At 47.0% G+C, this 26890-nt stretch overlaps 10 protein-coding genes across 10 annotated transcripts; 4 read left to right on the top strand and 6 right to left on the bottom strand.

Annotated features, from left to right (window-relative positions):
• Positions 1–196: 196 nt before the first annotated feature.
• Positions 197–727, top strand: VTN77DRAFT_6865 (uncharacterized protein; the record flags this gene model as incomplete). Its single annotated transcript, XM_069423190.1, has 1 exon — positions 197–727. The coding sequence occupies one exon, from the start codon at positions 197–199 to the stop codon at positions 725–727; it is 531 nt and encodes a 176-aa protein (XP_069275883.1).
• A 680-nt stretch (positions 728–1407) lies between these two features.
• VTN77DRAFT_6864 (uncharacterized protein) lies at positions 1408–2213 on the top strand (the record flags this gene model as incomplete). The annotated part of the gene is made up of 2 exons (XM_069423189.1): positions 1408–1770; positions 1824–2213. The coding sequence occupies 2 exons, from the start codon at positions 1408–1410 to the stop codon at positions 2211–2213; spliced, it is 753 nt and encodes a 250-aa protein (XP_069275882.1).
• A 3373-nt stretch (positions 2214–5586) lies between these two features.
• VTN77DRAFT_6863 (uncharacterized protein) lies at positions 5587–8530 on the bottom strand (the record flags this gene model as incomplete). The annotated part of the gene is made up of 4 exons (XM_069423188.1): positions 5587–6346; positions 6401–7929; positions 7982–8255; positions 8322–8530. The coding sequence occupies 4 exons, from the start codon at positions 8528–8530 to the stop codon at positions 5587–5589; spliced, it is 2772 nt and encodes a 923-aa protein (XP_069275881.1).
• A 3893-nt stretch (positions 8531–12423) lies between these two features.
• VTN77DRAFT_6862 (uncharacterized protein) lies at positions 12424–13762 on the top strand (the record flags this gene model as incomplete). The annotated part of the gene is made up of 6 exons (XM_069423187.1): positions 12424–12620; positions 12698–12886; positions 12948–12979; positions 13032–13218; positions 13278–13305; positions 13367–13762. 6 exons carry the CDS (start codon positions 12424–12426, stop codon positions 13760–13762), a joined length of 1029 nt encoding a protein of 342 aa, XP_069275880.1.
• A 1051-nt stretch (positions 13763–14813) lies between these two features.
• Positions 14814–15660, top strand: VTN77DRAFT_6861 (uncharacterized protein; the record flags this gene model as incomplete). The annotated part of the gene is made up of 2 exons (XM_069423186.1): positions 14814–14853; positions 14930–15660. 2 exons carry the CDS (start codon positions 14814–14816, stop codon positions 15658–15660), a joined length of 771 nt encoding a protein of 256 aa, XP_069275879.1.
• An 883-nt stretch (positions 15661–16543) lies between these two features.
• Positions 16544–17073, bottom strand: VTN77DRAFT_6860 (uncharacterized protein; the record flags this gene model as incomplete). Its single annotated transcript, XM_069423185.1, has 3 exons — positions 16544–16578; positions 16631–16914; positions 16973–17073. 3 exons carry the CDS (start codon positions 17071–17073, stop codon positions 16544–16546), a joined length of 420 nt encoding a protein of 139 aa, XP_069275878.1.
• Positions 17074–19560: 2487 nt separating this feature from the next.
• VTN77DRAFT_6859 (uncharacterized protein) lies at positions 19561–19842 on the bottom strand (the record flags this gene model as incomplete). Its single annotated transcript, XM_069423183.1, has 2 exons — positions 19561–19671; positions 19720–19842. The coding sequence occupies 2 exons, from the start codon at positions 19840–19842 to the stop codon at positions 19561–19563; spliced, it is 234 nt and encodes a 77-aa protein (XP_069275877.1).
• Positions 19843–22313: 2471 nt separating this feature from the next.
• VTN77DRAFT_6858 (uncharacterized protein) lies at positions 22314–25103 on the bottom strand (the record flags this gene model as incomplete). The annotated part of the gene is made up of 9 exons (XM_069423182.1): positions 22314–22372; positions 22472–23193; positions 23304–23569; positions 23632–23700; positions 23754–23792; positions 23847–24393; positions 24476–24674; positions 24742–24956; positions 25015–25103. The coding sequence occupies 9 exons, from the start codon at positions 25101–25103 to the stop codon at positions 22314–22316; spliced, it is 2205 nt and encodes a 734-aa protein (XP_069275876.1).
• A 628-nt stretch (positions 25104–25731) lies between these two features.
• On the bottom strand, positions 25732–26214 carry VTN77DRAFT_6857 (uncharacterized protein; the record flags this gene model as incomplete). Its single annotated transcript, XM_069423181.1, has 2 exons — positions 25732–25794; positions 25885–26214. 2 exons carry the CDS (start codon positions 26212–26214, stop codon positions 25732–25734), a joined length of 393 nt encoding a protein of 130 aa, XP_069275875.1.
• Positions 26215–26346: 132 nt separating this feature from the next.
• On the bottom strand, positions 26347–26780 carry VTN77DRAFT_6856 (uncharacterized protein; the record flags this gene model as incomplete). The annotated part of the gene is made up of 2 exons (XM_069423180.1): positions 26347–26378; positions 26594–26780. 2 exons carry the CDS (start codon positions 26778–26780, stop codon positions 26347–26349), a joined length of 219 nt encoding a protein of 72 aa, XP_069275874.1.
• Positions 26781–26890: the final 110 nt, after the last annotated feature.

Genomic DNA, 26890 nt, shown 5'->3' with positions numbered 1-26890 from the left:
CCTGGGCGAATGGTCCCGCCGATACGCCATGTTCTTCCTGCCGTTCATCACCACCCTGCGTGAGGGTGTCGAGGCCGTCGTTTTCGTTGGCGGCGTGTCTCTCGGGCTGCCCGCGACGGCATTCCCCCTGCCAGTCGTCTGCGGTCTGATTGCCGGGCTGACCGTGGGCTATCTCATCTACCGGGGAGGCAATGCCATGTCGATCCAAATCTTCCTGATCGCGTCCACCAGCGTCCTGTATCTCATTGCAGCTGGGATGTTCTCTAAGGCGATCTGGAGCCTGCAATTCCATACTTTTGCTGCAAAGGTCGGCAGCGATGTTGCGGAGGAAGGCGATGGCCCGGGCTCATACGATATCCGGGAGACCGTCTGGCATGTGAATTGCTGCAATCCGGAGATTGACAACGGATGGGATGTGTTCAACGCGGTGCTTGGGTGGCAGAATACGGCCACGTACGGCTCCGTGCTCTCGTACAATCTTTACTGGATTTTCCTCATGCTGTCGATTGGTTGCATGCTCTACGAGGAGCGCACCGGCTCCCTGCCGTTCAAGAAGCAGATCGTGTCGTTCTTGCTCAAGGTCCCGGGAGTCAACATCTACGTGAAGCGAAAGCTGCAGCCGTCTGCAGAGCAGGCCGACGAGCTCATGCGCCAGGCCCAGAAGGCGGTCCTCAACGAGCACGGTACTCAAGGTGTTGAGGCTGGAAGAGTTGAGATTGAGGAGTAACTGCAGACTTTTAACGAGGAGGAGTTGCAAATATGAGATGATATATGAGATGATGAAAGCTTAACCAGCTGCAGAAGCAGTTGGAATGTGTTGTAATTAGTTCTATCTGAATGAATTAAAATGAACCTGTACCAGTTCCCATCTACCCAGAAAGTGATTTGTTTTCGTCTCTGCTAAGTAGGATAAGAAGCTTGGGTGATATTATCTCGGCGGGCGGGGCCTATTGACCCCGCTACCAGACTAGGGCATAGGGCCTAGGGTCAGGGCTGGGTATGATCCACGTGCCTGCCAGTCTGGTGACCTTCACCAATCTGATCTGGACTACCTGTCCGCACTGTCAACTACCTATGCGCGGGAATGCACGTGTCCGGGGAAGCAGGTGAAGAGCATTCTCAGTGCGCATGACAGAAACAAGAAATACACCTGTCGTCACCTTTTCCAGTCTGTCCCTGATACTGCACTTCATATCCAAGGGGGATGAACAATGGCCCCTTCAAATGATTCTACAATGCCTCTGGGCCCAGAAATGTGCGTGTTGACCAGAAGACTCTCCGCGTCACTGCCATGATTGATTGGGGATTCTGCTATGCTATTGTCCTCCAGCGGCGGCCATTCTAGTCCTGATCGCGAAGGGTCTCAAGAAAGCTGCGGATGCCTGGCATGAAATACAGGTTCACTTCATGTCACTGCTGGATGATCAAAACCCTATTCTAGACCCAGAGAAGCATGATGCACTCCTGTTCGATGATAACACCTTTTCTAGGTCCCGAAAATATTTCTGGGTCGTGGACAGCTTGGAGTTATTCAAGACACAGATTGCAGACACGCTGCGGGAGTGGAAAGACTTTTGGGATGCGCAAAAACAGATTATCCAGTTATTTGAGCAAGTAGAGTTGCAACGGGCATGTCCGGAAGACGTTTCTCTCGATGCTCCCACTATTGATGAATGCGTGAGAGCCATCGAAACCCAGCTGGGCCGGCTCCGAGATAATCGTGTGCAGTTTGAGGCATTTTACACGAAGACGCTTGCTCTGAGGGAAGGGGTAAGTACATAACAGCCGAGCCACAGCTAGACCGGCTACTAACCGATGAACAGTTATTCAACGCGAGCAGCGTGATCGAGAGCCGTGCATCCACTCGGCTAGGAGAAAACGTGAAGCTGCTGACATATGTCAGCATATTCTACCTGCCACTCAGTTTCTGTGCTGCCATCTGGAGCATCAACGAGAACTACAGCACGTCAGCTTTTGCCATTACAGCAGTTATCATCGCCCTTATCACCTATTTGTTAGTCGCGAACCTAGAGAATGCTGTTTCTCTCCTGAAGTCTCTGTATCGTTTAATCAAACGTCCTGTCATCCGTCGCATGACGAATGACCCGGAGGAGACGTGGGCTACCAAGGGCAAAAGCTTTACTAGTTTTCGACCGGATCGGGCGAACGTCGAGCCTTCTGAGTGGGCACATTGCGCTATTTCTAGCAGTTGAAATTCTGCGGAAGCTGGGAATTGTGAAGACAAATCCTCGGCAGGACATGACAGGGACTGGTGCAAACGATAAGCCGACGGACAACCCCGTATCAGAACCTCAGCCACAGGGGAAGGGTAAAGAGAAAGAGGAGACCAACGACGACATAAGTCCAAGTCCCGTCGTCCCTTCTCATCCAACACCAATGAAGACACCCATGGAGGCGGCTGAAGAGGTTGTTACAGTGAAATCCTCGGTCGGGCTTGCGGCCAAGATACGCCCATTTCTCAGAATCAACAGGCAATCCGGAAAGGAAAGAGATGACGCAGAAAGATGAACTGTCTAGGTAGGTATACACAGATAGTCAAACCAGGCACCAAGTATGAGGGTTATAGAGTTGAAAAAGATGAAAAAAAAAAAGGAATAACTGCAATCAGGCACCAGAAAAGCGCCAAAACGAGATATGATCTGTCAATTAATATCAGAATCTTCTCTACAATTTTAACTGTGCAACTTGAAAAGATATTTTTACGCTCCCCAACATCCTTCATCATGAACTTCTCGGGTGATTCGTCTGATGACCGATGTCTAGGGACCGAAGAAGATGTAGACGAACATGGAATTAGTAAGCCATGCACATAGAGATGGAATCCAATCATCAAAGCAAAGAGAAAGAGGATTGATACCATACCTCCTTCATGTTATGAAAGCTACTCTATCTTCTTCTTCTATGTTGTACATACATCGAGGAAGTACACGGGGAGTCTCTCTTCCTTCGTGTAAGCATTGCATTTGCATTGTCATCTCCATCGACCTCTTTCTCTATCCCAGTACGATGAAGAAGACCTTTCTTTGGCTGAGTATCTGTTTAAGTCCCTACAATATAAGCTGTCAATTATGACATAGGAATACTTGATAGCACAATTGATAGGCAGAAAGAATACTGAACAATACCTAAGAAAGAGATCAATGATTCATGGCGTTGGATATCCATCTGTCAGTCTTTTTCAGTCTTCTTCCTCATAGCCTCTAATGACATCCCTCACCACGCACGCTAATTAATCCCATCTCTCCACCGGGACTGGATTGTGAATATGCCCCGATGAGGCGACGCTTTTGAACAATTAAAGTTCTTGTCAACCAACCAGATCTTATTTATCATGAGCTGTCAGAAGAGTGGCATGGCGGATATCTCGCCATGAGTGAAGTATTCTATTTGCTGCTGTCTTATCTCATCTCATCTGACGCCCCGCAGTTATCCATCACCGACTCAATAGTTTAGGTAGTTACATACCCCGGCTGCATAAAGGTCACTACTACTGTATACCTGTGTTACATACAGTCTGTACAGTACTCTCTCTCGTTTCTGAAGGAAAGTGGCCTTGGCCAGGCACCAGCCCTTATGGTGCTGCAGTTCTTATCAACTTGCCTAGGCTAGGTACCTATGACAGTCAACTCACATTCATACAGCAAACCAATCTCTCCTTTATAATCAATTGTGATCATGTACATACCTCTGTGCGTATATATACCTTCCTAAACTGGTATGAATCTGCCAGCGTCCAGAAGTCCTAGATGGTAGTGATCTTCTAAGCAAAGTACCCAAGACAAAGGAATGAAGGAGATAGAAACTAATTTGCCACCCCGATCTCTGTGTTTATATTGATCAGGGCTACTTTCTTGTGTTCTTGGATTTTTGTTTAATTATTAATGTTTCTCCATGTCATACTAGGAGGTTCTAGTCTAGTGAAAATTCAATCAATCATCTTATTGTCTTTGATGACAGAATCCTCCATACATATACGATGATATAGCTAATCTACCCTATCACTAACCAAAATACGATTTTTCTGTCTGAAATCGAATCGATTCGTCATCCCGAGGGTATTACCTGCTGACTTACTGTCCTTATTACTATTAACAATCACCCCCTACCTATTTGAGTTGTACTGTACCATTGTGGTTGGAATTTAGTTTTAGCCCCCAGGCCCATATTATCCGCCGTGATAACAATAAATAATCATATGCTTGCTTGCTTATATTCCTATCTATCATAGCGGCAGAGCGGGGAGGGGGTTGCTGAGAGCGCACGCAATCATGAGAAAATAAACAAACGAATCATGGCAGTCAGATTTTCATTTCTACAAGAACACTACTTACTACCTTCCCTGCACCAGTACATAGTTATCAGCACAGAGCACTGTGCTGAATTTCTCACTCACTAATACCTGCTCCGTAGATTCAACTAAAAATATTATAGTGCCATCAATCTGTCTCGGTGGTGGAGTGCGGGGAGAAGGTATCTTGTCAGAAATTAGAGTAATATCTGCATCAAGTTAGAAGATTTACGTAAAAAATAAAAACGCTTTCTTCAATATCGATGCAATAAATACTTTCAGCATGAATATATTAGGTATATATATAAAAAGCCCTACATAGTAGTATTGTAGCCCTCACACAATAGGACCTTTTTTTTTTTCAACACTACAACTTTTTTTTTTTTGCTTTTGTCTCTTCAGAATAGTCGGACATCAATTCAAACCTCTGACATCCTCCCTCTCGTCGCAACTTTCCAGAAAAGAAAATCCAGCCATGAAGGCCATCCTTGCCGTCTCAACTCTGCTTCTCCTGCAGCTTTGTTCGCACCTCAGTGCTGCTGCCTCTGTTCCTGTTGCTGATGCTGCTGCTGCCCCCATGAGTCAGTACACCCTACCCAATGGAGTCCTGTCCTGTCCTGTCTTCCTGTCTTGCAGTCTGACCTGATCAAATTGAACATGAACAAAAAAAGCATAATAACTGACGAACTACCAGCTGGCAATCCCGACAAAGTATATTTGGAGAATGATGGTGAGACTTACTAGACGAGACTGGCGTGAAGCAAGTATGATTGATGGATTTCGTATCTACACCAGCTAACTAGCAGGTCTGATCGAACTAACCTGTATGGATATGTTCGAGCGTTCATAGGCGAAACCTAAACGTGAAATGGACAACTTCCTGGCTTTATTTATGACTGAATATGAAAGGTATGTACACAGATAAATCTGGTGTATTTATCCATTCATGCCAAATGACGAGGGGTGATTGGTTCTAACAAGTGTGTATGTACTCATAGATTGGGTCCTGGAACTGACAGGACATACCAGATTGAATACAAGAATGAGAGTTACGACGCAGATAAATCGGGTATGTATGGACAGATATTACTCATGTCAACTGTTCTGTCAATGTATTTATTGCCAGGAAACACTCGACGTGGTTTTTAGCTTGGTAGACGAGTCACAACACTTCAATAAGAAAGAGAGAAAGTAACTTTTGGAAACCCGGATAAATAAATAAGAGGATGTATATAAGTATAATTCTCTATAACGAGAACTAACCATCAAGGCAGCAACTACAACAAAAATTCAGACAATAGATAAAGGCTGTAAAGAGACTTATTATATACGGAAGCCCCCCCCCCCCTCTCATCAAACTGCAGAATGGTAAGAGAACCCGACTCCGAAGCCATCACAAGCTTATTGCCATAGACGCACTTCAACGGGAGGATAGAGTCATCAGGCAAACAGATGGTCTTCACACCCGACCACATCACCCAGCGATCATCGACTCTCAGAGGCGCAACCCTGTAATGTGGTTCGAGGACCAGGGGGATAATCGGACCGCAATGTTCGCGGAGAGTCTTGCATATTTTGCGGGTCGCGATATCCAAGAATTGGAGTCCCGGGAGTTGGAAACCGTCCTTGTCTTTATCCACCGTCGCAAGCAGCCGGCCATCCGGTGAGAATGCAATCGAGATCATCTGTCTTGAAGGATCCGTCCAAGTCGCCACCAGGGAGCATGTGGTGACATCCCAGAAGAAGATTTCCTGTCCAGAAGCAGCAGCAAAGCGCCGGCCATCGGGCGAGAATGCCATTGATACAATAGTGCCCTGGGGATAGCGCCCTAAAATCTGTCGTCGCTGTGAGCATGCCGCTACATCCCAGAAGGAGATTCGGCCTTTCCGTAACGAGGCGACGAGCTGGCCGTCATGGGAAAATGCGACGGACTCTCCCTCAATGTAGCCGTAAAAGGACCCGGTGGCTACCTGCCAGAGGAAGATCTTTACACTTCGATCATCCAAAACATCACTATACCGCGAAGCAAGGAACTGGCTGTCTGGGGAAAATAACACAAATTCAACTGGCCCCAAACCATCCAGGGAATACCTTAAGTCATGTCGCAATGACCCCGTGGCGGTGTCCCAGATTTCTACTGCATCGAGCCCTGCTGCGGCAAGAAGCTGGCCATTAGGGGAAAACACCATAGGCCCGCGCCACGGTGAGCGGCTTTTCATAACATGCTGAAGCGAGCCCGTGGCCATATCCCAGAGGAGGATGTTGCTGTCATCTGTTCTCGAAGCGAAAATCTGGCCGTCGGGCGAGGGTATCAGTACTTGGTGAGGCTCCGAGTGGACGAGATCCCGTTGCCGTGGCCCTGTTGTTATATCCCAGAGTCGCACGGTCCCGTCGGCCGCTCCCGAAGCGATGCACCGGCCGTTCGGTGAGATTACCAAGGAGTTGATTGCTCCCCAATGGCCTTTCAAAGTCTGCCTCAATGAAAACGTGGCTGTGTCCAGGCCTCCAAACGCAATGGCAATAAGCTTGCTGTCGGGTGAAAATGCTATCGAGTACGCCGCCGGACTTGGGTAGCTGATCCAAACCGGTTGCGACTGGTCTCTATCTGTGTCGAAGAATGCAACAACTCTAGCTCGATCATTCGTGGTAGATCCAGCAAAAAGAAACTGGCCATTTGGAGAGAATTTTATCAAGCCAGACAACGGGTAATCCTTTTTTGTTGTTACTAGAGTCCGCTTCAATGAGCCTGTGGCCAGATCCCAGAGCTGAAGTCTTCCGTCATAAGTTGAAGAAGCAACGAGTCGGCCATCTGGCGAGAATGCCACTGAATATACGGACAGGCCTGGATCGGATCCTGCATTAGGACATTGTAGCGTCCGCTGCAAGGAGCCATTCGCGACATCCCAGACTTGAACTGAGCCATCACGAAATCCGCATGCAAGAAGCCGGCTATTGGGCGAGAATGCCGCTCGTTGGGAAGACCACGGCAAGTCAAGGCTGTCCCTCTGTATAGTCTTCTGCAAAGAGCGAGTAGCCACATTCCAGAGTCGATCCATCGCATCTTCGTGTCCAGAAACCAAGAACCGGACGTCCGGTGAGAATGCCATGAAGTCAATACGGCCAAAGTCCGAGTTGAATCGCAGACTGTGTATCAATAAACCGGTGGTAACATTCCAGAGTCCAACTGTTTTATTGTCATAAGAGGCAGAAGCAAGAAGCCCGCCATCCGGTGAAAAGGATACTGATTCGATCACCGATCTATGGCCCTGTAAAGTACGTTGCAACAACCCCGTGGCTGCGTCCCAAATTCGGATCGTTGTGTCTGCTGATGCCGAGGCAATAAGCTGGCCATTAGGTGAGAATGCCACTGACTTGACAGATTTTGAGTGGCCTTCGAGGGTCTGCTGCAATGGGCCCCAATGATCTGGAACAGCTGGCCAGATAACCATCCAAGAGGGTATTTCGGTTCCAAACAATCTGCTCACTATGCTCTCTCGCGGGCTAAACACGAGAGCGGAGCAATAAATTTGAAGAGGCGCCAAAATAATTGTTGTGCGGTGGCATAAAATAAAGCGGTAGGCATCGTGAATCAACGCAGAAAAAGACGGATGGGTTCCTATCTAAGCCGGTGTTAGCAAGAGATAAATAACAAAGGGGTTGAATATATTTTACCTGCTTAACTGAGCGCAATGCAGATATCATTTGAATTCCTTCAGGGATTCTTCCTAACAGACTAAGGACCTCCAGCCAATGAAGGAGATGCTTCTTGAGAAAGGTATAAGCTTTGTCAAGGAGAGGATAACAGATGGAGCTCTGTTGAAGATGACGAGCCCAATAGCGGCATGCATATTGCACCTCCGCGGAAATGAATTTTTTAATTTGGTCTCGTTCAACTTCCTCTGCAAGGATTCCTGGAGCGCGGAGAGTGCAGATATTTTTTCTGAGACTGTTTGACAGGAGTATCAGACAGTGCTCTGTCAAGAAAACATGTGTCTGTTCACCGTTGACCCACAGCTGTTTGTCAGGACACCTCCTGCAGTCGAGAAGGAAATCGCGGAATGACGGATGAAATAGTCGAATGCCTCCCTGTGCCGTATCTGATATATTCAACACCGATCCAAATGGGTTCAGTGTGGCTTTGATACGCTGGCGGTCTTCTCGGATCAAATTCGACAAGTTTTCCACTGTCATCGGCTCACATAACACAACTATGCACCCCATTGATCTGCCGGAATCTCGCTAACAGCAGCTGCCTCTCGCTACTGTTGCCGTGACTGCCAATAGCCTTGCGGAGAATCTGAGTGTACATCTCATCGAGCTTGTCGATTCATGAGGAAGATGAATGGAAGACTACTTTCAAAACTCGGTATGGGCTTTTTGAATGGCTTGTGATGTCTTTTGGGCTATGTAATGCCCCTGCAACCTTTCAGCAATATATTGATCAAGCCCTATATGGGTTGATTGACCAGGAACTAGTCGCATACCTTGATGACATCCTGATCTATGGAGATACACTGGAGGAGGTACAGAAACAAATGCGCCATTGCCTTCAATGTCTCTAGGAGTGGGGACTGTGTGCTAAGCTGAAGAAATGCCAATTTCATGTCCAGACTGTTAACTTCCTGGGATTCTGAGTTTCTCCAGAAGGTATTTCCATGGAGAATGACCTGGTCCAGACAATCCAAGGGTGGCCAGTACCCAAGCGGGTGAAGGATATACAAGCCTTTATAGGCACCACAGGTTTCTATCGCAGATTTGTACCACGATACTCTCGCATTGCCAAGCCACTGACTGATCTTACTAAAAAAGGGGGAAAGTTTCTCTGGAGAGCAAAGGAACAGGCTGCTTTTAAACAATTAAAGGCTGAATTTGTACCTAGATGGATACTGATGCATTTTGACCCAGATAAACAAATCTACCTTTATACAGATTCCAGCAAAGATGCTGCCTCAGCCATCCTTTATCAGAAAGACAATAATGGGAAGATGCACCCTGTGTTAATCTGGAGCAAGAAGTTCAGTCCTAGTGAACACAAGTATTCAACCCCTGACCAGGAGCTCCTGGCTATTGTATGGGGAATAGAATGTTTCTGCCCCTATGTGGAGGGGGCTAAGTATACTGTCATTGTAAGAACAGACCATGCTAATCTGCGAAACTTCATGACCACAAAGGATTTGAAGCCATTGCAGGTACAGTGGGCTGAACACCTGAGCCAATTTGACTTTATCATTGAGCATATTGAGGGACAACTTAATCCTGCTGATGGACCATCCCGCCAACCAGACTATTCTATTGATGACGAATTCCCTAAAGAACCAGGAACTTTCCTCTGGTTTGCTACAGCTTCCCAACAACCCAAACAGCCTTCGGAACTGGATAAGTTTAAAGTGGCTGCTCTCACCCTCAGCCCTGATATGGCAGAAAGGATAAAAGAGGAGCTGGCCACAGATGAGACTGCTATCGAGATACAGAAGAACCCTCCACAGGGGTGGGAAGAACATAAAGGATTACTATACTATCATGATTGCTTCTATGTACCAAAAGAAGTCAGGATGGAGGTATTCTGGCAGTTGCATGATGCTCTGCTGGCAGGACACATAGGTCAGAAATGCACACTTGAATTAATGCAACAGAAATATTACTGGCCAAAGATAAAACCTGATGTAGAAGGCTATTGCTTCGGCTGCCTTCAGTGCCAAAAGAACAAGTCTAACACCTACCTGACCTTTGGCCAGCTGGAACCTCTCACACTATCTGAACGACCCTGGTCTAGAGTTGGTATTAATCTGATTACTGACTTACCAAAAACAAAAAAAGGAAATGATTATATTCAAGTCTATGTTGACCATTTTGGCAAAGGCATTGTCTTGGTCCCCACTAAGAAAGCATCAGGTACAAAGGAAGCTGCCATCCTAGTGTGGAAAAATGTCATCTCAAAGAAAGGAATCCCTTGCTCTTGGGTCATGGACAGAGATAAGTGTTGGCTTAATTCCTTCTGGGGTCAGCTCAGTAAGGATCTCTGCATGAATCTAAATCCCTCTACAGCCTATCATCCCCAAACAGATGGCCAGATAGAGCAAGTGAATGAAGTTATCGAAGCCTACCTTTGTGCCTTTGTCAACTATCTGCAAGATAACTGGGATGAATGGCATGACATGGCTGAAATGGCCTGGAACAATTCAAAACATTCTGCATCTGGATTCTCCCCATTCTTTGCCGAACATTGTTTTGACCCTGATATTAAACTGACACTGGAATGCCTAGGCCTAGACGTGAAGGATGTCGATGCCGCCATCTACGCAAACTTTATGAAAGAGCTTCATAAGATCTTGCATAAAAATCTTGAGCAAGTACAGAAGATGAACAAGAAATATTATGATCAAAGATGGAAGGACATATCCTTTGAAGTTGGCGACCAAGTTTACCTATGGCCAGTGGCACAGTGGCACCTACGTATGTTCATCGGCCAGATCCGAGGAGTGTCTTGTCCCGCGCTGCTTTGAACGTTAAGTAAGACAGGTTGCCGACAACTCGAAACTCGCAGAGGAAGTATTCCCCAGTTAGGCAAGGGAAGGGACCTCCCTTGGAGCTTGGAAGCATGTTGCCGGCTTGCCAAGGGCGGGGGAAGAGAGCTGGGCTGGGCAGGATTGCCAGGAATTGTCAGGGATCCTCCATGTGGCTCGGACTTGGCTCAAAGTCCATTGCTGCCTCCCCGAAACCTTCAAAAGAAACTACTATTAGAGTACGAAACTCAATTTCAGAGGCTAGAAGGGAAACGAATCTCTGTTGCCCCAATCAGGTCGAAGAGAAGGAGGTTGCATTTCAAGTACGACAACACGGGGCACGTACTCAGCCTCGGACGGCATTTACCTTCGGGATTGATCTGCGGACCCTACCTAATTAAATGTACTCCGTATGGAGGACGGGGTAATTACGAGTGTGTCCGAAGAGGATTGGTTGGCTCCGGCGTCTTGGGAGAGATGCAGATGCTAATATTTACTCCGGACTTTTTGGGAGGCAAAATAACACGAACCAAGACAAGTTGTGCTGTGGTCCTTTAAGTATGAGGAGTCCTCAGAATCCTACTTATTACCGCGCTGCACTCATATATGTCCTGCATATATATATCTTGCATATCCTAGGTGGAATTGTTCTTGTCAAGGTTTCGACAAGACCGTCCGTTGGGTGGAGCTAAAATAGGCGGAGAACCGTATATTCCGGGGTCCCCAGACTGGAATTGCGCTGGGGTTCCCCAAACCCCGCAGACCATAAAGCCGGACATCCGCTGACGATAACTACGGTTGGATCACAAACGACAACGACAACAAATACGGAGGTGGGCCTCAAAAGAAACGACGCGCGCTAGTGGACGCTAGTAATTTTCGCTGTTAACGCGCAATGGTGCACGTCGACAGGATGGCTCTGTCTGCCACCCGAAAACCACATAAACCCCGGAAGCAAGCGGCAATTCTGCGCGGCGGGCTGACCCCCACAAAACTTTATGAATCCGGGGAAAGAAATCGAGAGCCTATCGCAGCCATTGTTGAGCGGTTGAAATATTCTATGACCCACGCATTGGACCTCGTGGCCCATGTCATTTCTATTCCTGGACGGAGGACTCCATATTCGCAGGAAGATGGGTCGACCTCGTTCGAGACCTTTTCAGGTCGAAGTGACACACGGCTTGCGGCAGAGAAATTGTCAGGCCAGAAATGGCAATGATAGACTCGTTCTTGTCTTACTTGGTAGAAAGAATTGCCTAGGCGGCTGTTATTTTTGTCAGACAAACCGTGCTTAGATCTGTGCAACCCGCTTCTGGCTGGCATCAACTAAAGCGCCACCGCGGGGTTCTAATTCCCAAGGTTGTTCCCAGCGCAATGTACTCCGCAATACTGTAGCTGCAGGAAGCCGATTTAAGTCCGTCCTAAGGGGGTCAATCCAATTGGATTTAAATAGGGGCTCTCGTCATCTTTTTTTTTCCCCCCCTTGCTTGTTCTCCACGTGGTTGAAGACCTTGCTGCACGTCACCATCCATCATCACATTGTTTACCTTTCTTTGTTGAAGACTGTTGAAGACTTTTTTGTTGGGTTTCTTTTCTCCTTCCTCGTGAGCAATGGCGTCTCAGGACCAGCTCACCCAGTCGAAAACCCAACCGGATATTGAGATCGGTCTATCCGAAGTTTTACGGCAGCATGTCAGCAGACACCTCCCATCAAAGCATGTCTCTCAGCGGCGGTTGACCTTCGAGCGGTACCGCCCAACGATCCTTCGCGAATGTGTCGCCGAAGCGATGGGGGTATTCTTTTACGTGTATGTCTCTCGACCAAGCGTTGACACAAGAATCCAGAGAAAGGTCTCCTCCTGACATAAACTTTTTTTTTCAAAAGGTTTTCCGGAGTTGCCTCCGTAGCCAACTTCATCGTCAATGCCGAGAGCCCAGTTGGAGCGGCAGCGTTTAGTAGCTTCTTCCAGATTGGAATGGCTTTTGCGCTGGGAATCATGTTCGCCATCATCGTGGCTGCACCCACCTCTGGAGGACACTTCAATCCTGCCGTGACAATCTGCTTTGCCATCTGGTGAGTTTCCTGCAGCTGAGTACAATCTAAGGAATAGGATTCTACTGACTTTTCGTTGCAGGCAAGGGTTCCCTTGGAAGAAGGTTCCTCACTGTATGGATTCAGACCTTTCTTTCTTTGCATTCTTGTCTAACCGCCATCACAGATATCTTTTCCCAGATTATCGGGTCCATGATCGCGGGACTGTTGGTGGCAGGGATGTACTGGGAGCAGATCACCCAGGCAAAGGCCGCAGCTCTTGCTGCGCACCAGCCATTGGTCTCGGCCACGGGCCCTGCGGGAATTTTCGTCGCGTTCCCCGGTCCCAAGCAGAGTCTGGGCTACCTCTTTTTGTAAGATGACTTTCGTGTCATGTCATGTCATGTCCATCGATACTGACGACTGTGTACAGCATCGAATTCTTCGTTGACTCTTTCATCGTAAGTGCCTTTTCCCGTCGATTTATTCCTAGAATTGAGCAATGCGACTGAAACTCAACAGGCCTTGGTCATCTGGTCCTGCCTTGATCCCGCCAACCCCTTCATCTCCCCGCGATCCGCCCCCGCCGTGATCGGACTGGCCTACGGCGTCATGGTCTGGGGCTTCGCGCCCATCACCATCTCGACCAACCTGGCCAGGGACCTGGGCTGCCGGATCGTGGCGGCCATCTTCTTCGGCGGCGAGGCCTTCACGTACCGGCACTACTGCTGGATCGCGATCCTGGTCAACGTGCCCGCCACAATTTTTGGCACGACCATCTACGAGGTGTTCTTGCGGGATTCGCTCGCCAAGATCCACAGCGGCAAGGCCGCCTATCAGCATGGGGAGGAAGGTCTGAAGAGGTATCTGACCGAGACGGGCATGGTGGAGAAGATCGGGACGCTAAGTGAAAAATAAGCTCGAATTCGAGACCAGTTGATGGTCAGATATAGCCCCAGGTCGGAGAGGATATTATTATATTACGGCTTTTTGGGATGAATGTAGACGTGATGCGACGTTGATGGTGAAGTTATGGCTAGCTACCATTATACCGAATAATGGCTGGCCGATATCATATATATATATATGATATAGGTAACGGAAATATGACTATGACTACGACTATGACATTTTCCTGCAACATTCCATCCATAAGCATGTAGGATCTAGCATCGTTATCACAAGCTTATGTACAGTACATAGCTACGTCATTATGTCTTCCATCGCCTGCCCAAGGAGACCCTAACCCTAATTCCTTCTTGTTATGTATAATTATTTGCTAGGAATACTGAATCCAAGTCTTCAGTCAAGAAAAGAAAAAAAAAAGAAAAGAAATGGAATGAATGAATGGCCTGACTTTATGCTATGTAGGTTATCCAGGTACGATACCCTATCCTACGTATCCTCCCATCTATCTCCGTATGTACGAAGTACTCCGTACATTATGTACCTTCTAAGTATCGCTCATCTAGCTTATCTCCGGCCCAACTATCTATGTAAACTCCATACTCCGTACATAATGTGTAATAATAACTTGGCTACTTACATTTACCTCGTATAAAAGAAATTAACTAACCAGGACTTTTTTTAGGAACCCCACCCCCTCCCCCGGTCTTAATATGGAGTACGGAGTATAGGATTATCCGGTTCAGGAAACAAAAATGGGGGAGTTTCGGAGATAAGGTCGGACATACGGCGGAGCTATAGCTATCTATATACATACCTAACATAGCTATCCTCGTATGGAACAAACCTAGATCACGACAGTCACGACAGTCGCAAGATGCGCCCCGTTAGGATACATATATATATAGGTATGAGAGAAATACCTTCATCAATGAAAAAGAAAAGCAAAAAAAAAAGATGAACTAGATTAGGTATTTTATATAGCTAACGTAACGTTCTCTCTTTTTTTTTGTCGTTGTCCGTCGATCTATCCGGATAATTATAATTGTAACCTCAAGACAAGATGGCATCGCCTTCTTCTTCTACGATTGTCCTCATTACTGGTAAGTTATTAGCATGCAGACGATCCTGCAGGCAGGAGAGTCTCTCTGACTTTTCTTTTTTTTATTTTACTTCAAGGAGCAAACTCGGGCATCGGGTATGCAGCAACCAAAGTCATCGCCTCCGCTTCTTCAGACTACCACGTCATCATGGCCTGTCGCTCTCTGTCAAAGGGCAACGCGGCGCTGGAAGAAATCCAACAAGAAGGAATCATAAAGGGTTCACTCTCCACCATTCAACTCGACGTCACAGACGAGCAGTCCATCGACGCGGCGGCAAAACACATCGAAGACAAATTCGGCCGGCTAGACGTGCTGATCAACAACGCGGGGATCGCGAGCATGAATATTCCCAACCTAAAAAAACAGTTCGAGGACACGTACACGACCAACGTCATCGGCACGGCGCTCGTGACGAGGGCCATGGAGCCGCTGCTCCTGAAGTCGCAGAGACCCGGGTACGTGCTGCATGTCAGCAGCGCGTTGGGCTCCGTTACCCGCGCCCTGGATCCGACGCAGGCGGGTTACTTGCTCCCCACCGCGGTGGCCTATTGCGTCAGCAAGGCGGCGCTGAATATGCTGACGGTGGAACACCTGAAGAGGTTGGGGCCGCAGGGCGTGAAGGTCTTTGTCGTCTGTCCCGGTCTGGTCAGGTCGTATCTTCGGGGCAAGACGGCGGAGCAGGTCAGTGCCGGTGGGAAGGCGGGTGATCCGATGGTTTCGGGACGGTTTTTTCTCAGCGTTATTGAGGGGGAGAGGGATGGAGATGTGGGCAAGTTTATTCATAAGGATGGGGTTTATCCTTGGTGATTGATTGATACCTAGGTAGATATACCTGGTCTCTTTTTCCAATGGACGACGGGCTGCGTTTGCTTTGCATTGCCGACAAGGAGAAAGGATGATGGAAGATAGGTCCAATTGGGACATGATAGATCGAAAGCTACTTACCTAGGTACTACCTTAGTTTGATATGGTACGGACCAGTCACTTCTACAGAGTCGTATAAATTAATTATAATAGGTTAGGTAGGGATGTATCTAATAAATGTTGACCTTCCATCACTGAACTCGTCAAGTAAACCGCCCCCCCCCCCCCCAACAAGTGAATTAATTATGCATCCCTGTCAAGTTGATAATAGTAGTCCGACTGGTGGTGATGGTATCTTTGTTTAATAGTGTTGCCTACTTTAGGCTGGTATGTACGGCAGTAGGTTTAGTATCATCAACTTAACCAGCCAGTCAGATCTTGAAACTTGATTGAATTCTATTAATTGCTATGAGTACTCCCTAAGTTCTCGAAGAGACTACTATTGTTTATTTACAGTTACAAGTGATTATCTAGGTAGGTGTGTGGTCAGGGCCTAAGAGTAGAAAATGGAAATGGAAATGTTGAAGACTTCCCTGGGTTGCAAGAAATATTTTATTGCAGATAAAGAGGTAGTTAGGTACCTATGTACATACATCGCATAGAGAAAAACAAGTACTTGACAGACAGAGAGAGAGAGACAGAGACAGAGAGAATCAAAGGAAAAAAAAGAAAGAAATGATTAGCAAAAGACAATTAGTTGCACACGGAAAGAGAGACAGAGACACACATACAAAATACAAAGCACAAAGCACGAAGAACACGTACACGCAAGCATGATTCAATTCAACACAACCCCCCAATTTCATGAATCCTGTCCATCCATCCCTCAGGTAGTCCAGTTTCCAGACCCTTCTTCCTTGCCTGTCTAGCTTCGCTGAGAAGATAGACGGGCAGGAAGGAAGGGAGTTGGAACTGTACTGATACAAAATCAGGTCCACGAAGTAGTTGAACAGCTTGTCGAACTGAGCACGCTCTGCCGGCGAGTCGGGCGCATTCATCGAGAGCACCGTCACATCTGTCGACGTGCTGAACCGCAGGCCGCAGAGGTAGTTGCTGGCCAGCTGGATGTCGATCCGTCCGTCAACCAGCAGCGTCGGGGGCACCAGTTGACTCCATGGGATTTTTCCGCTGAGATCAGCTCCTCCGACATGTCTGGCAGAAGACGAGAACTCCGCCACTGGGATTTCCTGGTATTTGCTAGCACTCTGTTAGCAAAAACTTCCATGCTACAAGATTAGGTGAATCGCCCACTAACTCTGATTTTTCCAGACTCAAATAGAGGAATATTTTTATAAATGATGTTTCCATAGCTAATGTGGAGTTCTTCATGAATATATTGGAGGCCTTTGAGGACATCTGCAGACAGTAGCAATATCTGCCTTACTAAACTGCCAGGGCTGGCACAAACAACAGAAAGGGGTATTGTAAATGGATCAAAGCTAAAGATGAGGAATATTGAATCTCCTGCATGGAAAGCCTCCCTTAGATTGACTAGATTCGCATAGCAAGTTTTTTCCAGCTTCAGCTTGTCGTGGCTTTTTCCCTTGAAACTCCTTGTTTTTATCAAAACTGCAGGCAAGCCATGAAGGTTCTCAAAACTGATCTATTCAGTGCCAGCCTGGTTGAATTTGCAAGACATCCAATATCTCTGAGACGGACTTCCGTCTTATAAGAAGGTCTTATCACTTTGCTGCGTCTTTTTGACTTTCACTAGGAGACAAGGACTTGATTTTTCCTGCTGCAGTGGCTTGGGGATTGTCTGTCTTTTTGTTACCTGAAGCGCCTTTTGCTAAATGGGATGGAGAGTCATCTGAATCATGGACAGAAGTGATACTGCTTGGCTTCAGAGATTCTGGGAGGATTGTGTTGTGGAACTGCTCTTTTTGAGACATCAGTGTGAGTCGTGACAACAAAGACAATGATGTTGTAGGCAGCAAAGTGGCAGAAATGAATGCCTCAAATGTCCTACATCAAGCAAACGGTCCCATCACTTTACCTGACATATTATTGTTGCTAAGTTTGATTGTACTTCTGCTCTCTGATGGGTTTTTATACCTATGCGAGCCCTTGCTTAGGCTCACCTGGGCTAGACAGTAATTATTAATAGGAATAACAATAGTCTAAATATATCATCTCTCTATGGTAGCCTAAACATTCCTATTGCAAATTCCCTTCGACTCTGAAATCTCTGATCCTCAGCTAAAATCCTACTTCCGTTTCCAAGCAATACAGTTGCAATGAGGCTCTTCAATTGAGTGGAAGTTGAAAAAATGACAACAAAGCTCTGATACCCCAGCATACTGCTTCCCCTGGCAATATGGATGTGGACACTGAATTATCTTTTCCTGCTCGAGTTCAGCCAGGTGTGCACTGTCAATGTGATCAATGAGAGTAGCCTTGCTCAGCCATTGCTAGAATCTCTGATCAGGATCTTTATTTGGATCTCCCAGGCAGAACAGACAGAATCCAGGAGCTACAAGTGTATATCGAAATGTAAGGAGTCCACAATGAGGCTGGAGGTTTTTTAGGTGGGAGGAACAGTGTTCTTTCTACTCTGCTTCATCTGAAAACCATTCGGCACACAAGAAGCAGAATTCAAGGAATGCATAAGGAGCTCGGCGACAATGTTCCTGTTTTCCATTTTTATATCGCTGTTGATAAGGCGCAGTATTCAGTGATTTCCTTCGACACTGCAGGATGTGTTTAGAACGATTTTGTAAGGGGATGCTGCAAATAATTAGCACATAATATCCCTCCTAGAGAATAAAACGCACCTAGACATTATAGTAGAGCACACAGGACATTTGCCATCTATAGGTAAGTTTCCAGGATAATAAGCAACTTTCTCCTGTGAAACACAGATATTCACCATATCTTGCAGACATTGCCTTCCAATTTCGCTATCAAGGGATGCTTCCTTAAAAAGGTTTTCTTGCAGACGATGCCTCTCAGGCATATACTTGCTGTATATATCAAAGAGGCATGTTGGATCCCATTCTGTAAGCTCATTACCTGCAATGTATTCGCTGTAACTAGTTTTCCACTAGTTAGTAATCAATTCTCTCAACTTTGCCCGGCGCATCTTTTCAGATTTTGTATAAAGCTTAGCCCGCTCATGAATAAGATCCATATGGTCTCGGGGCTGTCCTCCAATCCTCTTAGTCAATTCAGTGATCTTTGAATTGATAGTGATCATGTCAGGTGTATGCTCAAGTTCTGCAATGGCTTTGGCATGGAGTACCTGTGGCATATTTTGGTCTCTGTGGTGAGACATGCTCCTTTCCATCTCAAGACATTCAAAATCTGGTTCTAAATCCCAGTAAATTGCCGAAAGGTCCAGAGCCATGAGCCGCGATTGATAATAAGTATAAGTATCTGGATTTCGATGATGAAGTGCCTGGCTACGTGCAGCTTCGGTTCTGACAGCTAAAACAAAGTTAGTACCACTTATATATTACTGTTTGCGAGTTCTCCACAGATACTGTGTATCCTCAAAACATCTCAAAAGCCCTCCTGCTGAGACAACCCAAGTAACTGATGCCAGAGAGATAAAAATGTCAATGCCTGCTTTTCATCTGGCCCATCACACGTTACCATGCGAAGCACTGGTAATTTCTTGGCATGGTCTTCCCATTCAAGTGACCATGACTCCCGCCCAGCAGGCAGTCTCACATCCAGTAGCTCATTGACTGTATGGATCCCCTTGAATGCTTTATCTGCAATGCCAAGGACAATCAAATAAAAGATGAAGTTTTTCCCAAGTACTGGATGTTCACAAATCCAATTTTTTGGACTATAGATACCTTAGTTATAAAGGTCAGGAAAAAGGAAGTAGTAAAGAATTTACCTGTTCCCATCATTAGTATACTGCCGACCCTTTAAGAACTTTTGATCTATTGTGACCCAGTATTTAATGCGCCCTTTAGAGGTCCATTTCATATTAAGTACAAGGTGCTTATAAAAATTAGTCAACCTGAACACCTCAAAAACAGAAGGACAAACCTTATAATAGAGAGCCTCATTTGAGCCTGGGTAACTGCTTGCCTCTATAATAGCTCCAGCTCTAGCTGCGGAACCAGAGAAAAAGAGAAAGTGCAAAACCATTTTGACACCTGCTCCGTTCATGAGGATAATCATGATCATCAGCACCAAAAAGTCAATATAATAGACAATCAAGATCCTTTTTTGTGACCAGATATCTCTCTCTGTGTTCTGTTCTGAGCCTATATTTTTTGGTCAACTCATTCCTAATATACTGTTTCTTGCAGGCAGTCAGCAGGTTTGGCAGATGAGTCTGGCTCCTCCTTGGCAAAGTTCTTTTCCTCAGGCTCCCCCCTTGAAATCCTCCATCTTCAACATGTTAGCAGGGCGATCACTCTAAATTATATGACATCATCACTTATAAGTACCAATTTTCAACAGCCCTAGCATAGGTGACATCAGTTACTGGAGCCCGTTTTGGCTGGGACACCACATTCTCACAGTTCTCTTGTTCTTATTGATAGGCTGCAGTAAAGCCACAGGATTTAGCAAGTTTTTGTCGCTCCTTAACTTTCTGCTGTCTCTCCTCCTCCTTGTCGGACATAGTCATGTGAGTAAGCACATGATTTCAGTATAGAAGTCAATTGAGATTGTACCCTCTATAAATTAAATACAGGAGAAAAGGATCAAGAAAAGGAACAGTCAAGCAATTGCATGCCATTTTATCCTATTTGAGGCCCTGTGTTCTCACTCATAGTGCCTTCAGCCCCACCCCTAAATCACCTTGCTTACACCCTAACTCACCCTGCTCACCCTCATGTTTCCAAGGCATCACCTTGCTCACCCGTGCTCGCCTATACTCACCCATTGCTTGCGTGACTGCTACACTTGAAGCAGCAATGAATTCAGGACAGTATCGATAATTGACCGCGCTTATTATGTGGCTTAAGTACGGTTGAGCGGACGGGAAGCCCTGTTTTCCACACCCTATGGTCGTATGTACCAGGTACCTTTGGTCAAGGACTTATATTGTGAGGAATTAGTTTAAGATAGAGGTCTAGAAAACTAAGTACGGAGTAAGTACGCATATTGGTTTCGCTGACTGTCTGTCTCTGTCTTTAGATAGAGAGGATAGAGGTATTGTATATAGCTCTAGTATAGAAATAATAAGTAATAACAATCAAAGTAACACAGGACCCGAGTATTTTTTTTTTCCCCTTCTCATTTCATTTTATTTCTCTTCCTTCCCCCAGGCTCTTCTCCGATCAGATGGTTCATAGTTCGTGGTTGATAATTAATCACTTATTATCCTCATCTTATCTGAGCTGTTTCCGGTACTAATTACCGCACCGTATTTACCGTATTGGTCTGTTCCGGGATTTGATTGGCTCCACTCCGGGATTTTCGGGGATTTGATTTGGTCCAATTACTTTAGTTTATATATTACTGTGTCGTTCCGGGATTGGCTAGATCAGGTATGTGTACACTGTACTCGTGGACATACCTGATACATACAGTACTTTTGAAACATGTCCTGTGCATACATAGTTGTGTAGACATGCGCGATCTGGGGCCGTGCATGTTGCCATTCAACACATGGCTGTTCCTGCAGGGACTCGAGACGCTGCGCCTGCGCGGAGAGCGCACGGAAAGCAACGCCCTGGCGCTGGCGCGGTGGCTGGAGGCGCATCCAGCTGTGAAATTGGTGCTGTATTCCAGTCTGGAGTCGCATCCGGACCACGCGCTGGCGAAGCAGACCCTGACCAATGGCTTCGGCGGCGTGCTGACCTTTGGCGTCGATGGGACGATCGACCAGGTGTCCAAAGTCGTCGACAGCCTGCAGCTGTGCAGCCACCTGGCCAACGTCGGCGACGCGAAGACGCTGATCATCCATCCGTGGCAGACGACGCAATCAAAGTCCTCTCGTCGTGCTTGTCGCCTTTTATAAAAGCCTTTATTTTATATACTCAATTTTTAGTACTGTGCGTACGGAACGAACAATCCATTGAGCTAGTAGAAATCAAAAATTGGGAATCTGGGAAAAACGGCAATTTGAGTTTTCAGTTTGAATTGTTGATACGGTTACTGTCTCGAGCAGAAAAAGCAAAAACATTTGACCCCTTAATTTAGGATGCGAGCAGTAGAAAGAATATCTAAGGAGTCAATACCATTCGATTGTGTTTGCTTGCAGGAATTTGTTTAAGACTCTTCGTTCATTCATTCATTTGTTCATTCATCAACCTCTTGCAATGCGTTATCCATTATAGCATGTCGACACAGAAGAAGGAATAGATAGAGAAATAGATATAGAAATAATTAATGAAGTGAAAGCCAAAAAAAAAGGAAGGAAAAAAAAAAAGACAACATCACAATCCTCCGTCCCGAACTCCAAGTATTCATATCGTAAAAATCAACACGTCTAGCCCACAACATAGAGAATAAGGGAGAGTCGAGATGAGATGAGAGTGATTGATCCAGAAAAAGTGAAGTAGAACCGAACGCCGCAGTCAAGATGAAAGATTTGCTGACTAAGTCCCATAACTTCAACTAACTCGTTGGTCCATGGTCTAGTCCGGCTCGTCAGCGGCCACTCGGCACAGTACAATCTTTCATATCTAGCCAGTGTAATGATGATAGCTTCCGAACGTCCGCTCCACAGCGTGTGAAATCTCGTCTGTGGCAGAAACATACAGTTAGCTTTAGAGTGGTCTCGAAAAAAAAAAAGCAACAAGAACAACAAAACAAAAAGGGGGAAAGAGAGGGTAATGTATACTCTTCATCCCCTGCAACGCCTCAAACGCAATCGAATAGTTAGCCAATGACTTGATCACCAGCTGCAGTCCCTGATACAGATCGTTCATGAACTCCGTCAGCAGATCAGTTTCATCAGCACCATCGTCATCATAGTCGTCCTGATTATCGTCACAAGCAGCAGCATCATCATTCCCACTTAAAGAGGTCTGGGTCTGGGCCCGCTGCTGGGTTGCGTTCTTCCTGTTCTGATGCAGAATGCGCGTCTTTAAACACAGCATCAGCATCGCATAACTCGATTGCACGGCACAACACGCGAACGTTGGCATCGTTCGGGGCACTTCGATGGGCGACCTTGGTGAGAGACGGGGTGGGGCCCGGGTCATGTTCATGCTCCCGTTTGTTGGATTGGGATTCGGATATGGGAGATTGTCAAGCAGCGTGACGATGTTCAAGGCCGCATGGAGACAGATCTTCGAGGAAACGTGAGACGAAAATGGGAAACGGATGTTGACGCCGGCTGGCCCAGGCCCTGGTTCGACAGAAGAGCGGGAATGATTGCTGCCGTCGCTATCTGGTGGAGATGGAAGGGATCCAATGTGGCTCCGACAGGTGCAGGATGATGAAGATGGATTTGACGGTGGTGGGGATGGGTTAATATTGACCACGCCCAGATCACAGTGACGTTTTCGGAAAATGGGAATGTCGAAAAAGGCAGAGAAGCGGTGGGTTTTGATCCTCGCGCTGGAATCGTCAGTCTGGATGAATAGAGAAAGAAAAAGGAAGAAAGAAAAGATAATATCAATATAAACAAGATAAAGAAAAAAAAAAGTGGGAACTTGATAAAGGCCTACCTATGCAATTTGATCTCCGCAATCGACCTCATCGCTCTGGCAACAACTGCCTCAGACGCATCGACCGGAGCCGCTATCGGCAGTTGCGACAAGAATGGTGGCCCTTTTCGCATGAGCAGGACCGATTCGATGCGATGGTCTAACTCCTGCATGCGCTGGGCGATCCATGCCGAGTCCGAACCGGCCTTGATTTCCTTGTCCAGCTCGTGGACAAACGTCGTGGCGGCGAGGATGGTCCGTTGCGATTCAATAAAGAACCTCCATCCCTGAAAAACCATAACCTCAGTACCTAGCCTAGACACGCTTACTGACGAGCGTAATCACTAACCTCCGTGTCCGATGCAAATGTCGGATACGGCGTGACGAAGCGTGGATCGTACACGTCTAGAACTGCCGGCTATCACCATGTCAGCGGCTGTTAAGTACCCATCTTGAGAGTCCAGTACATACCGTGTTACTGACAATGGAACCTTGACACACGGTCACATACTACTCAGGTCAGTTCTTTCTTTCATTTCTTTTTCTGTCCACCGACTGACTCACCGTCATCCACCAGGCCCTTCGCCTGGCTTCCGCGAATTCGTCCTCTTCCAGAGCTTCATGCAACGACATGCTCATCGCGGCTGTCAAGGCCTGGCCCGCTCGATTCCGCATCTTGGCCATATTGCCCCGCTGAGCATACTCGTAGACACTCAGCAGGATGAGAGCTAGGACACTCTCCAGGTTGACGGGCACGCGGGGATGGAACGGTTCTCGATTCAGCCGGAGGGGCGAACCATCCGACAGCGCATTGGACGGATCACTGGAGGAGTCGAGCAGCTCTGAGTCGACTTCGATGGCCTCGAGAGCGGACTGCGCAAACGAATGGGCATAATCTCGTCTGAGTCGGACGTAGTCGAGCCGCGACGGATCTTCTTGTTCGTGCGGATGCGGGATGAGCACCAACAGTGCCGAGATGGCCAGACTCAGCGGAGTCGAGGGCGCAAAGGACGACGTCCGGCCCGGCATGAGCGGACGATTGGAGGGCACCCGCTCGGGCGGCGGCAAGATGGGGTAGTAGGGATGGATGAAGACGTAGTAGGCATCCAGTCTGCCTCAAAGAACAGTAAGCATAGTGTTATACACGTCATTGTTATCGTGCAGTCTTTGTCCGTGAGTGAGTTAGTGCTCACACGTCTTGATCACTGGCATAGATCTGGACCAGATGAGTCATGGGAGCAGCTGTCTTGTTATTAATGTTGCTGCTGATCGGATCGTCCCTCTCGGGAGCAAAGATCGAGTCAAAGATCGACTCGATCTCGGCGATAGACATCTCGACGTTGCGGAGACCGGCCCCGGGCTCGCTCAGGCTGACGACCTGGTTGAACCAGGCTCAGAAGATCGGTCAGCTGGATCTGTATGTAGACAGTGCGATTTAAATCAATGGCCGGAGGCATACCATCGTCATCGAGATTCATGTCGGGATTATTCGCATCCCCGCTCTCCTCTCTCGGACTGCTGTGTTTCTCATTCTTCTTCGCTTCATTCTTCTTGGCTGTCACGCCGCGGACACGGGGACCTCCACGCCTGCTGGGAGTATAGCAGCATGGGGTGCCTCTGGCGATGCAATTTGCACATTGCTGCTGTCCATCACACCGGGTGCGGAGCGAGCGACTGGGTGTAGCGTCAGTAAAATTATATAATGCATTATATAATGTGGATGACAACCCACCACGACAGACAAGCGACTTTGACGGGAGGTTTGCTGAACTTGCGGCGACGGGGAGGACCAGGCTGAGGACGCTTTTCCACCGAGGCCATAATTCATTAGTCCAGAGCAGACGCGCTACTGTATGTACTCCATCGAGACGTTGCTTGCGGGGTCTCTGGTTCTTTTACGGCTCCGAGAAACAAATCCCGGAAGAGGCCGGAGTTCAAATCCCGCCCCACAAAATTTTGATAAGCATTGATAAGAGGGCAACCACGATCGTATGATGTCGGGTCTCCTATGGCAGTCGGTAATCTTCAGTCTGTGATTGATGGTGTGCAACCCATATTGCTTGCCAGAAATGATAGCACCGAAATCCACTGTTTTGAAATAGTTGCGCCGTTTTTGTATTCATCTCATGCTACACTGACGTTGTATCTGAATGGACGGTCTCCGAAATTCACTCGAACATACCCACGCAGGGAAACGAACGACCCGAGACGCCTTAGGGTTTACTAGGTAAGGACAGTGATGCAGTTGTCTCAATTTCACCATCTCTGCAGCCTATTTGGAAAAGAGCGACTCCTGATAAAAGCCACTTCGCTAAAGGTACAATTCGTTTTACTCCCGAAACATCAAAGAAGTCCCCTCACAAACATAACAATCTGGTAAAGTTCAACCCTTGTTCTTCTGACCGGTACCCGAATCCTCCTTCAAGTGTGTCTTGGATTAACTGCCGCATCAATCTAATGACAGGTTTCTGAAGTAGCCTGGATGTGGGTTGCCTCTTTCATATTCCTTTTTCTAAGTCAACAGTCAGCATACGCAAGCACATATGCGGATTCTAAATCAGTGACTTATATCCACGCGTTAAATGCATGGAGATATGCTGACCAAATACCCTCTATACGCCATTACATCCTCCAGCTCATAATCGAGCTCTTGACGTTCCGCCTCTGACAGGGAACCCTCATCTTGATATGTCACGGATCGAAGAAAGTCGTAGCAGAAGACTCTCTCCGGGTTTCCAGGGACCAGTGAAGCAAACGGGGAGTAAGAGCCATAGTGAACGCGAGCCTTGTGCATGAGTCGGACAATTTCTGTGACTCTCTCCCACCGCTCCGGTAGAAAGTTCCACTCGACCGTTTCTTCCCCATTTCGGGGAGATATTCGAGAAAGATGGCACATGGCCGCATTTCGAGATGCTCGAATGCGGCCAGCCATTGACCACACAGACGACCGTCGATGTTCTCGATCGAACCGTAGAACACTGGGGTATAGCCCTTGTCGCAGAGCCCATATGAATGGAGTCTGCGATAGGCTGTGCTCTCACGGACATAAGGGGACGGTTTGTTCTCACCGCCACTTGCGGTTGGATACATACGATACTGTGATTTAGGTTTGTCAGTTTGTCAGTATTGTTAAGAAAAAGCGTCCTAGAAACAATTTTGTTGTTGTCAATTCATTCTCCCTTTTCTCCTCGGTTTCTTTCCTTTTGTTGTCTTTTTCAGATAGCATGCATGTCTGCTATCTTCCTTGATCTCTAGAAAAAGAAAAAGAACAGAGAAAAATATACGTATGACTTTCATAGCATACTCCTTACCTCCTCTTGAGACCAGAAACACCGAAGAACTGCCGTTTTCACGCTTATTGATCACCTTGAGGAACTCGATCTCAGAGATATCGACTCCATCTAGTTCCAAACGTTTACCCTTGTCCATTTCGGATTGACGTTTGTCTTCTTCTTTGGTGGGATGGTATGGTAGGCTCCAATTCTTCATTCCAAACATTTTGAGTTGAGTTTCCTTTCAACAAGAATCTAAAAGTGAAGAGTGAGAAAAGGGCTAAGACAAGAAAAGAAAAGAAGTTAAATAAAGATTAAGCAAGATGGTGCACGGAG

The sequence above is a fragment of the Rasamsonia byssochlamydoides genome (assembly GCF_041956645.1).
Source record: "Rasamsonia byssochlamydoides strain NRRL 3658 unplaced genomic scaffold VTN77scaffold_53, whole genome shotgun sequence".
Classification (NCBI taxonomy): Eukaryota; Fungi; Ascomycota; class Eurotiomycetes; order Eurotiales; family Trichocomaceae; genus Rasamsonia; species Rasamsonia byssochlamydoides.
Note: the sequence above shows the minus strand (reverse complement) of the source record. Positions and strands in the feature narration are given on the sequence as shown.